The sequence below is a fragment of the Bos indicus genome, chromosome 5 (genome assembly GCF_029378745.1).
Source record: "Bos indicus isolate NIAB-ARS_2022 breed Sahiwal x Tharparkar chromosome 5, NIAB-ARS_B.indTharparkar_mat_pri_1.0, whole genome shotgun sequence".
Lineage (NCBI taxonomy): Eukaryota > Metazoa > Chordata > Mammalia > Artiodactyla > Bovidae > Bos > Bos indicus.
Window position 1 is genome coordinate 59,706,788 of NC_091764.1, and position 12,827 is coordinate 59,719,614.

The 12,827-nt window shown below is 39.5% G+C and overlaps 1 protein-coding gene across 1 annotated transcript; it reads right to left on the reverse strand.

The window, feature by feature from the left end:
- Positions 1 to 728: 728 nt before the first annotated feature.
- On the reverse strand, positions 729 to 1,790 carry LOC139183038 (olfactory receptor 9K2-like). Its single transcript, XM_070788767.1, has one exon. It carries the CDS (start codon positions 1,668 to 1,670, stop codon positions 729 to 731), a length of 942 nt encoding a protein of 313 aa, XP_070644868.1. The 5' UTR covers positions 1,671 to 1,790.
- Positions 1,791 to 12,827: the final 11,037 nt, after the last annotated feature.

Consider the following 12,827-nt stretch of genomic DNA (forward strand, 5'->3'; position numbering starts at 1 on the left):
CACTCCAGTATTCTTGCCTGAGAAAGCCTATGGACAGAGATGTCCGGTGGGTCTACATGCGGTTGCAAAAGAGTCTAACATGACTTAGTGACTAAACAACAATAACAAACAATAAGATACAGTAAGATACAATTACACACCAATGATTTATTGAGTTGTTCTGATAAACTCATGATGGCACAGACAAAAAGAAATCTTATACCATGATATTTACTCAAGAACTATGGGCCCCAAATCAAGTAAGTGTGAATAAATGTATTCACAGTTAAATTTCATTAAAGGATTAAATATTTACAACTCAGAATCACCCTGTCTTGGGTTGACCCTTCTTCTAAACATTATTATACATTCTGAGCTTAGTATTCTACCAAAGCATTTTTTCTGCCCACTATCTAAAAATAGGGCCCAAAGAAAAACAACAGTAATAAAATTAAATTCTTTTTTCCTTCACTCCATAAAGTTTACCTAAAAAGAGTAAGGAGTATATTTCTGTTTATAGGATGACTGCAAATTTTACTGATGCATGAGATATACCACTGCTCTTAAGAGAGAGTGAATGACAAAGAGTGAATGATAAATTGTTACCACCCCTTCACTGAAAATAATTCATCTGTGGAATGATCAGTGTAAAGGATCTTCAAGTGACTCAAGCTTGACTCCACACTGAAAGCAAATCAGGCTGAAACTATCGATGGGCCCATTAATGAGGAAATCACAAGAAAGTAGAATTAGGATAAAGCTTTTTTGTTCCATAAGATTTTTCTCAAAGCTTGTTTGACATCTTTGTTTCTTAGAGAGTAAATCAGAGGGTTTAGCATGGGTGTAACCAATATGTAAAATACTGAAGCCACTTTACGAAGTTCAGGATTGCTTGGAGGTGTGAGATACACAAAAGAGACAGTCCCATAAAGCAAGCTTACCACCCCCAGATGGGAGCTGCAAGTGGAGAAGGCTTTCTTTCTCCCTTCACTGGAGGGGATCTTCAAGACTGTGGTTACAATATACATGTAAGATACTACAATAACAACTACTGTGGGCAAAATAATGCAGGTAGCCAAACTAAGAGATACCATCTTATTGACAAAGAGATTAGAACAGGAGATCTTCTCAATTTGGTAAGAATCACAGTAGAAGTGATCAATGACTCGGGAGGCACAGAAAGACACTGAGAATGTTATGCTGACTTGAAGGATGGAACTGACCCAACCGCAGAAATAGGAACCAGCCACCAGCTGAGTGCAAAGGCGTCTTGACATATGGACACTGTAAAGAAGAGGGTTGCAGATGGCAATGAAGCGGTCATAGGCCATGGCCGCCAGGACAAACCCTTCTGTTACAATGAAGAGTGCAAAAAAAAAGAACTGGGCAGCACACCCTACAAAAGAGACAGTCCTTTTCTCAGACATGAAGTTGACCATGGCCTTAGGTGCAATAACAGTGGAGTAGGAGAGGTCAATGAAGGAGAGATTGCCTAGAAAGAAATACATTGGTGTGTTCAGCTGGGAGTCAGTCACAATGATGCCAATCATACTAATGTTCCCCAAAAGGACCACGCCATAGACAAGCAGGAATAGGAGGAAGAGGAGAATGTGGAGCTCTGGACGGACCCTGAAGCCTACAAGAATGAAGTCAGTTACATCTGAATGGTTGCCTGCTCCCTTGTCACCCATGGCAAGAACCTGCTAAGAGGTACAAGACAAGATTAAAAATAGAGACTTCTACCTATTTCCTGGTATCACAAAATATCTTTTGCCTCTTGTATAAGGCATTGAAATTTGTCTTATCATCTCCTTTATAAGATTCTGTTGTGTTATGTATGATTTGCTGCATCCTTTTATAGGAATTGACTCTGAGGTATGTTGTACTTGCCCATCAGAACACATTTGAGTCGCCTAACTCATAATTTTCTAGTGTAATTCTCCAATTCCAGTCCTCTTTCCATTATAACACACATGACTTTCACAAAGCATTTTCTTTTTATACCTGTTTAGTGCCTCACTTGACTTACATAGTAAGTCTAACATATCTGAAGGTTTTGAGAGAGAAATAATATTTGCTATCTGTAATTTCAAGTTCATTTTAATGCTACCATTTTACAACAGAAGGATCAAATTTAAGAGGAATTTTGTTGTTGTATAGTCAGTAAGTTGAATCTGATTCTTTTGTGACCCCATGGACTGTAGCACTCCAGACTCCTCTGTCCCTGGAATTTCTCAGGCAAGAATACTGGAGTAGGTTGCTATAGCCTTCTCCAGAGGATCTTCCCAGCCCAGGAATTGAACCCTTGTCTCCTGTATCTCCTACATTGTCAGGCAGATTCTTTACCACTGAGCCACTTGGGAAGCCCAAAAAGAGTAATTTTAAATTCCTCAAGTAGGCATCAGAGATTAAAACAGGTCAATAGCTAAACAGTTTGTGAGAGTTTAAAGTAGGATAGCAAGAGATTTATTTGGTTTTCCAAAACCTTCATCCAAAATGAAGGCATCTTCAGCTTCTCAAAGTGGACAAACCCCAGACATGCTACTGGAAAAAAATGGCAATCCACTCCAGCACTCTTGCCTGGAAAATCCCGTGGACACAGGAGCCTGATAGGCTACAGTCCATGGGGTCACAAAGAGTCGGACACGACTGAGCAACTAGTACTTAAAAATTTCTGTACAAATTTGACATTAATTTATCTCTTACCTGAATATTTCTCACTTTACTTTGGTGGAGCAATTTCCTAATGGTAGAAGCAAGGATACAAAAGTTATTGTGTTTAATCCTAGAAATGGAAAAAGGAGTGTAAAACCATAGAAGGGAAATTAAAGACATTGTCAAAATTCAGCATATTTTAAGAATTAAAATTTTAAATGAGATGTAAAATGTTGTTTTGAAATATATCATTTTATTCAGTTTTTGGTTCTGCTCAGAGATTAATATCTCGTTTTTCAATTAAGAATAGCCTTTTCATTTCCTTTGTTGTGTTTTTGCCTGAAAATCCCCTATAGCTATATACCTCTTATCTCTTTCTAGAGGATAACAGAGATGACCTGGTGAGGTCTCTAACCCTGTGAACATTTCTTTATGGAAACTGAAAAGAAAATGCACCTGAACCTGAAGAATCACATTGCATGGCCATGCACGTGAGGACATATCTTACAGGCCTTAAAATGAGAACGATGAAAGCCAAATGGAATTTAAGTACAGCAAAGATAATATCACCAGTGAGGAGGAGTAGTCCCCAATGACCTGGGCGAATAGAGCAGGAGGCAACCTGGTACCCTTAGTCATCTCTGTTGCAACTATTTCAAATAATTGCAGCATGAACTGGGTGCAAAGGTCCCTCCGAGAGAGGCTAAAAATAAAGTCAATTACTGGGTGATAACAGTGTCAAGTTCCAAGTCCATCCCACGAGGGCCATATAGGAAAGAAACAAAAGAAAGAATATTATCTACTCTTCCAACTCACCTTGAACCATCCCTAGGTCTTTTGGGAAACAATTTCTTATTAGAAAAGTTTGTTTTAAGGTTGAAATATATTATCTCACATAATTTTCATTCCTCAGTTTTTTTTGCCTCCTACAATCATGCTGAATTTATCTATTGATGCTGTTACATGACAATCATCAAATGCAATGAGTGTTCCTTGACTGACTCTTGGTTTTAACAAGCCAGTCACAAAATACATATTTTGGGAAGTCAGGGATTTTTACTTTAAGAAGAATATTAAATGACATAATGAATTATCAGTAAGCTGTTTAAGCATGTAATGAATTGGTAATGTAAGGAGAACACCTCATTTTTGGAGAAGTCTGTTAAGTACAAGGAATGAAGTATAATTGTACTTCTCATCCTGTATGATAAAATATTGCAATATAATGCAAAATATTGCATTACAGTAGTGAGTATATAGAAGTGGATTTTACTATTTTACTATTTTATTATAGTCTGTATATTTTGAAATTTTTATAATAAATATCTTGTTTTTTAAAGACCTATATGAGACAAAATTAAAAATTTCTTCTTTTAGACAAAAATAATGAATTGATACCTGGAACTGTTGCAGCCATGATGTGACCATAAATGGTATTACTGACTTGCTGAGGATGGCAGAGCAGAAAGTAGAGAGAAACTTGTGTCTTTGATGAAGTCCTCATGCCAGTGAACCACCCTGGAATCAAGGTGTCTCCAGCAACCCTGTAATGTGAAATAATAGACCTCTTAAGGCTTAAGCTATTTTCAGTGAGTCTTTAGTTACTTGCTGCTAAAGGTATCTTATTCAATTCAATACATATGACATTACTGAAAAAAAAAAGATGGGAAAGAGTTATTTGAGTCTATACTCTAACAAAAATAAGACTGCTTGGAGATAACTAAAGTGCTAACAAAGTCAAAACTAGAATCAATCAGTGAAGTTGCCAAAAGGGTAAACTCTCCTGCTAATAAGTGAGAGCAGCATAAATTGGGGGAATCTATACAAGATCTGAAATAGTACACACACACACACAAATACATATGCATGCACAACATTTACATTTTACATATCAATCCAACTCAGAATGCTCCCCTGTTTACCTTTAAAGCTACTAAATATAAAATAAGCTGTAAGGATGTATCACACAATACAGGGAATGTAGCAAATACTTTATAATAACTATAAATGGAGTATAACCTTTAAAAATTGTGAATCACTATACTGTACACCTATAATTTAAATAATATTATGCATCAAGTATGGTGGCTCAGACAGTAAAGAATCTACCTGCAATGCAGGAGACCCAGGTTCATTCTCTGGATAGGGAAGATCCCCTGGAGAAGGAAATGGCAACCCACTCCAGTATTCTTGCCTGGGAAATTCCGTGGACAGAGGAGCTACAGTTCATGGGATGGCAAAGTGCTGGACACAACTGAATGACTAAGCACACACATACATCAACTATACTTCAATAAGGAAAATTAAACACGACAATTTTCAAAGGAGTGTGGTAGGCAGTTCCTAACTGATGAACATGGAACACAGATCTGGATTTCTAGACAAGTCAACTACCTGTTAAGGGCTCTGTGTCCTAGCCTCATCGGGGCAAATCTGCACACATACCCCCTTTCTCTCCCCCACTACCTGAGCCATAAGCCAAATTCTTCTTAGTCAAAAAAAAAAAAAAACTTAGAGATAGTTACATGTTAAGAGGATCTCCTTTAAGCCCAACCAGGAAGAAACATGAATTTGATTATTAGTTTAGAAATCTACAGCTATGAATTCTCTACTTAGTAAATGGGCTTTCAAAATCAGGATTAGGTTTCTATCTGGAAGACAATGATAAGTTATCAATTTGACTATATTTAAATTGTTTTAATCTGTGTGACAAAATAGACCACAAACAATATTTACAAAACAACCCAAAGGCTGGAGCAAAATACATGGAGTACCCACAGCCTCCAAAGATTTACTATTCAACACATAATTATTTAATATAAATTTATAAGAAAAAAAATTTAAAGAACTAAATAGATAATTGGACTAATGATAAATTCATATAAGATAAAACAAATAAAAATTTTAAATTGCTCTCAAAATCACTAATAATCATGTAAATATTAAAATCCTTACTTTTTTCACACTATTCAAAATGACAAATGAGGGAAAAGAAAAATGGACATTGTTATACCTGAAGTGTAAACTGGCAAAACCTATTTGGAAAGTAATTTATAAATATGTAGCAAAGTAGAAAATATTTACATATCAAAGGATCCAGCAATTCCATTTCTAGGCATACACTCCAAATAAGCCTTTAGACATGTGCATAGCAGACATCCACACATTTTCACTTTTAATGAAAAGAATAAAGAAATCTCTAATCAATATGACATTAGATGGGCAATTTATTGTTCTATGTGCTATAAATTTTCTAAGTGAATAAACAGGATATGTATACATATATGTATATATATCAGGATATGTACCTCTTGCCAGCATAACACTAAATAATGAAAAACAGTTAAATCATATATGGAAGGACATAATTTTCATAAACTATTAATTATACTAAATATAGTATGTGTTATCTATGGATCTAAACATAAATAGCAAACATAAAAATCTATGCATGAGAGAGAGCATAAAAATAACAGTTTAAGATTTTAGCGATGATAAGCATCACTTCATTGTTTAATTTTAAAAACAGAGCTTCGAAGCAAAAAATGGAAAATGTTAAATTTGCTAAATTAAGGTTGTTCCTAGATGTCCATGTATTATACTGCTTTCAGTACTTTGCATACTGTGGAAGGATTTTAGTTGTTTTAAGAATTGAAATAGAGATAAGAAGAGGTTGACTTGCAAAAGTAAGGAGCACAGGGTTACTCTTTGTCCTGACTCCCTGGTCCCTGAGTAGCACGTGAACTCAGTTTTTTCTTTCTTACTACCTCCCATCCCACGTGTGATACCGGTCAGAATAAGGTGACATCAGCCAATCCCAAATTCTAATTTCCTATCCCTAATCTCACACCACAATACCTCTTATGTCTCTCTTTGGGTTATAGTTTGAAGGAATAATTTCACCACGTGCTTGGATGAACCCTTAAGTGGCCAGTAGCTCAACTCAAAAATCTCCCCACACATGTCCACCAACTGACATTGCTAAAAACAGCTAGTTTTGCTCAAGATGTAGGGTTGTTTTTTTTTTAAAGACACAATGACTTTTATACAGAGCAAAACAACTGAGGTGTCTTTTACTCTGAATGGAGATTGAAGGTTCAAAGACCAAGACTTGAAGAGGCATCTACACCATTCCATCTTCTCCAGAGCCCCACTTCAGCTTGATTAGACTTTGAAGAAGACAGGCACAAGGTAAAAGTGATACAAGGAAATGCATTTCAAAATATATTTCTGAAGCACTTAGATCTATACTTTAGTACCTGTATTTTTAAAGCAATGTTTGTAAAGTACGTAGATGAATGACAACACAAAAGCCACTAGGTACGTACTAAGTATACTAATATGTGAAGTGAAGTGAAAGTCGCTGGTTCATGTCTGACTCTTTGGGACCCATAGAGAGTTCTCCAGGCCAGAACGTTGGCGTGGGTAGCCTTTCCCTTCTCCAGGAGGTCTTCCCAAACCAGGAATCGAAACGGGGACTCCTGCATTGCAGGTGGATTCTTTACCAACTGAGCTATGACGGAAGCCCAAGGATACTGGAGTGGGTAGCTCCACTCCAAAGTATGGAGGTACATGCTTAGTCTGTTTATTATTGTTCATACAGTAGACTGATGAGGATGCTCACTAGTAGTAAGATACTGCCCTAGCAAATGTCTCTATATAAAGGGGCATGTGTGCATGGTACTGACAAATGAATTTTCTAAGAACTACTAGGAAAAAAATTGGCTTGTGTGGATAACATAAACACCTCCTATTGTAAGTTTAAGAAATAACTGACTTAAATCTCATATGTTCATGAAATGCATTCTTTTCATCAAAAAAAAAAAAAAATTATGTGTATAGACATGGTGCCCAATTACTTAAAGTCACTAGAAACAAGCTCAAGTATCAAATATTGCATCCTAAAACATCCAAATAGTAAGCAAATGTCTGTATTCCTTTAATAGAAACCAGTATTAAACTTCAGTATCAAATCAGACATTTTCCAAAGGAGTGCATGCAGACAACCCAAGGTACCACGAGGTGGCAGCACGTCCCCACAATAGCACTGCTTCCGCACTGACTTGTTTATGCTCAGAAAGAAAACCTCAAGTGAGATGTTCCCATTAAATCCGAAGTGTTACCTTTAGGAAGAAATTCAGGATCAACTTAGCCCGTTTCCCTTCACCTTTCAAAAAAGAAACCTAAAGTTTCTGAAAAGTTAACAAGCAGTTTTCCAAAGTCAAACAAGCAGTTCATGGACAGAACTGGAATCAGAACCTCATCTTCTAGCCCCAGGGCACACTCCCTAGTCGTGTAAAAATCTTTCAACATGCCCTTTCCCTACCCCAAAGCCTCCGCATGATGGTGGTCGCTAAGAGAAATGATGCTTTGGAATAAAACATGAATACTAGGCAACAAGCAGCTTTTTATTGGGTCGTGCTCCTCCTTCTCTAGTCCCAGTCCTGACCTACAGGTCTTCCTATTTTCTAATCCCTTCCCACAACAAAATGGGAGCAATTTGGGTATCAATTCTTTTTTTTTTTTTTTTTTTTGACAGGAACCTCATATGTTTAACTGCAAGATTAATGGATGTTGCTAAATTGAAGTAATATTAGACTATAAAATCTCACAACTTTGTAAAGCAACTATTCAAAAATAAAAATTAGTAATAAAAAAAATAGGTAAATCTTTAAGTTGACTTCACTAACATTCTCCTTCAGGCTAAGTGCAGTCAGGGAACTAACCTTCCTAGTTTGCCCAGGTCTGAGCAGAATGTCACATTTTTCCTGTATGCCCTTTAGGGAAGCTCCCACACCAACCTGGTTTATTTTACAACTCCAGTAAATCAAACCAGTTTTATGCTTGTTTCTAACAAAACCTAGTTATTTTCTTAAAACTTGAATGTGTGTAACAAGAGCCTACTTTTGCCAAATGCTTGCCAGTTTTCTGGGATTCTGCCGTTTGACTCATAATCACCTATTGAGGGAAAATCTTTTCTTGTTCTCATGCTTCAAACCAATGAATTGAGGTTTAAAGAAGATAAGTGACTTACTTAAGATGATAAAATTAATGATGGAGAAACTAGGTTTCAAGCCCAAATCTGTGGGTTCTTAGAGCCTGTGCCCTCATTCACTTCATGGTACCATTTCTCGTCTAGACAGGATCTTGTTCTGTTTACAACTTCCTGCGTTAGTGGAAATGCTCTATGTCTGCTCTATGTCTGCTACCCCGTCCCGTAGGGTAGCCCCTGGCAACATGGGACTGTTGAACATTTGGAATACAGCTTATGTGACTGAGAAACAGAAATTTTTACTTCATTTTATTTAATTTAAATATCAGCATGTGGCCAGTAGCTAATATATGGGATAGCAGAAGTCTAGGTGCGTGCATTAAGCGCAGGCGGCTGCGACCGGTGCACTAAGCACAGCCGAGAGGAGCTACCCCATATCCGAGGTCAGGGGCAAAAGTCAGGAGGACCCCATGTCCGAAGAGCAGTGGCCAAAAGGAGTTACCCCACGTCCATGGTCAGGGGCAGTGGCCGAGAGTGCCAGACTGCGACGGCCCAGGAACAGCCGAGAGGAGCTACCCTGCGTCCAAGGTCAGGGGCGGCGACGAGAGGAGTTACCCCATGTCCGAGGTCGGGTCAGCGGCCGGGAGGAGCTACCCCACGCCCCCAAACCCAGGGGTCGTGGCAGGGAGGAGCTACCCCGTGCCCCTACGCCCGAGGCCAGGAGCAGCGGCTGGGAGGACCAACCCCAGGCCTGAGGCTAGGGGGACGGCTGGGAGGACCAACCCCGCGTCCAAGGAGCCCTGGCTGCGCAGGCCCAGGAGGCCTACAGGAGCTATCCCACGTTGAAGGTCAGGAAGGGCAGTGGTGAGGAGATACCCCTCATCCAAGGTAAGGAGCAATGGCTGCGCTTTGCTGGAGTAGCTGTGAAGAGATACCCCACGCCCAAGGTAAGAGAAACCCAACTAAGACAGTAGGTGTTGCAAGAGGGCAGACATACTAAAACCATACTCACAGAAAACTAGTCAATCTAATCACACTAGGACCACAGCCTTGTCTAACTCAATGAAACTAAGCCATGCCCGTGGGGCAACCCCAAGATGGGCGTGTCATGGTGGAGAGATCTGACAGAATGTGGTCCACTGGAGAAGGGAATGGCAAACCACTTCAGTATTCTTGCCTTGAGAACCCCATGAACAGTATGAAATGGCAAAATGATAGGATACTGAAAGAGGAACTTCCCAGGTCAGTAGGTGCCCAATATGCTACTGGAGATCAGTGGAGAAATAACTCCAGAAAGAATAAAGGGATGGAGCCAAAGCAAAAAGAATACCCAGCTGTGGATGTGACTGGTGATAGAAGCAAGGTCCGATGCTGTAAAAAGCAATGTTGCATAGGAATGTAGAATGTCAGGTCCATGAATCAAGGCAAATTGGAAGTGGTCAAACAAGAGATGGCAAGAGTGAATGTTGACATTCTAGGAATCAGCAAACTAAAATGGACTGGAATGGGTGGATTTAACTTAGATGACCATTATATCTACTACTGCGGGCAGGAATCCCTCAGAAGAAATGGAGTAGCCATCATGGTCAACAAAAGAGTCTGAAATGCAGTACTTGGATGCAATCTCAAAAACGACAGGATGATCTCTGTTCATTTCCAAGGCAAACCATTCAATATCACAGTAATCCAAGTCTATGCCCCAACCAGTAACGCTGAAGAAGCTGAAGTTGAACGGTTCTATGAAGACCTACAAGACCTTTTAGAACTAACACCCAAAAAAGATGTCCTTTTCATTATAGGGGACTGGAATGCAAAAGTAGGAAGTCAAGAAACACCTGGAGTAACAGGCAAATTTGGCCTTGGAATACGGAATGAAGCAGGGCAAAGACAAATAGAGTTTTGTCAAGAAAATGCACTGGTCATAGCAAACACCCTCTTCCAACAACACAAGAGAAGACCCTACACATGGCCATCACCAGATGGTCAACACCAAAATCAGATTGATTATATTCTTTGCAATCAAAGGTGGAGAAGATCTATACAATCAACAAAAACAAGACTGGGAGCTGACTGTGGCTCAGATCATGAACTCCTTATTGCCAAATTCAGACTTAAATTAAAGAAAGTAGGGAAAACCATTAGACCATTCAGGTATGACCTAAATCAAATCCCTTATGATTATACAGTGGAAGTGAGAAATAGATTTAAGGGCCTAGATCTGATACATAGAGTGCCTGATGAACTATGGACTGAGGTTCGTGACATTGTACAGGAGACAGGGATCAAGACCATCCCCATGGAAAATAAATGCAAAATAGCAAAATGGCTGTCTCTGGAGGCCTTACAAATAGCTGTGAAAAGAAGTGAAGCGAAAAGCAAAGGAGAAAAGGAAAGACATACACATCTGAATGCAGAGTTCCAAAGAATAGCAAGGAGAGACAAGAAAGCCTTCTTCAGCGATCAATGCAAAGAACTAGAGGAAAACAACAGAATGGGAAAGACTAGAGATCTCTTCAAGAAATTTAGAGATACCAAGGGAACATTTCATGCAAAGATGGGCTCGATAAAGGACAGAAATGGTATGGACCTAACAGAAGCAAAAGATATTAAGAAGAGGTGGCAAGAATACACAGAAGAACTGTACGAAAAAGAGCTTCACGACCCAGATAATAATGATGGTGTGATCACTGACCTAGAGCCAGACATCCTGGAATGTGAAGTCAAGTGGGCCTTAGAAAGCATCACGATGAACAAAGCTAGTGGAGGAGATGGAATTCCAGTTGAGCTATTTCAAATCCTGAAAGATGATGCTGTGAAAGTGCTGTACTCAATATGCCAGAAAATTTGGAAAACTCAGCAGTGGCCACAGGACTGGAAAAGGTCAGTTTTCATTCCAATCCCAAAGAAAGGCAATGCCAAAGAATGCTCAAACTACCGCACAATTGCACTCATCTCACACGCTAGTAAAGTAATGCTCAAAATTCTCCAAGCCAGGCTTCAGCAATATGTGAACTGTGAACTTCCTGATGTTCAAGCTGGTTTTAGAAAAGGCAGAGGAACTGGAGATCAAATTGCCAACATCTGCTGGATCATGGAAAAAGCAAGAGAGTTTCAGAAAGCCATCTATTTCTGCTTTATTGACTATGCCAAAGCCTTTGACTGTGTGGATCACAATAAACTGTGGAAAATTCTGAAAGAGATGGGAATACCAGACCACCTGACCTGCCTCTTGAGAAACCTATATGCAGGTCAGGAAGCAACAGTTAGAACTGGACATGGAACAACAGACTGGTTCCAAATAGGAAAAGGAGTATGTCAAGGCTGTATATTGTCACCCTGCTTATTTAACTTATACGCAGAGTACATCATGAGAAACGCTGGACTGGAAGAAACACAAGCTGGAATCAAGATTGCTGGGAGAAATATCAATAACCTCAGATATGCAGATGACACCACCCTTATGGAAGAAAGTGAAGAAGAACTAAAAAGCCTCTTAATGAAAGTGAAAGTGGAGAGTGACAAAATTGGCTTAAAGCTCAACATTCAGAAAATGAAGATGATGGCATCCGGTCCCACCACTTCATGGGAAATAGATGGGGAAACAGTGGAAACAGTGTAAGACTTTATTTTGTGGGGCTCCAAAATCACTGCAGATGGTGACTGCAGCCATCAAATTAAAAGACGCTTGCTCCTTGGAAGGAAAGTTATGACCAACCTAGATAGCATATTGAAAAGCAGAGACATTACTTTGCCAACAAAGGTCTGTCTAGTCAAGGCTATGGTTTTTCCTGTGGTCATGTGTGGATGTGAGATTTGGACTGTGAAGAAGGCTGAGCGCCAAAGAATTGATGCTTTTGAAATGTGGTGTTGGAGAAGACTCTTGAGAGTCCTTTGGACTGCAAGGAGATCCAACCAGTCGATTCTGAAGGAGATCAGCCCTGGGATTTCTTTGGAAGGAATGATGCTAAAGCTGAAACTCCATTACTTTGGCCACCTCATGCGAAGAGTTGATTCATTGGAAAAGACCCTGATGCTGGGAGGGATTTGGGGGCAGGAGGAGAAGGGGACGACAGAGGATGAGATGGCTGGATGGCATCACTGACTCGATGTACATGAGTCTGGGTGAACTCCGGGAGTTGGTGATGGACAGGGAGGCCTGGCGTGCTGTGATTCATGGGGTTGCAAAGTGTCGGACACGACT

Excerpts from the sequence above, each read along its gene's own strand:
- LOC139183038 (XM_070788767.1), bottom strand. The coding sequence starts at position 1,670 with ATGGGTGACAAGGGAGCAGGCAACCATTCAGATGTAACTGACTTCATT.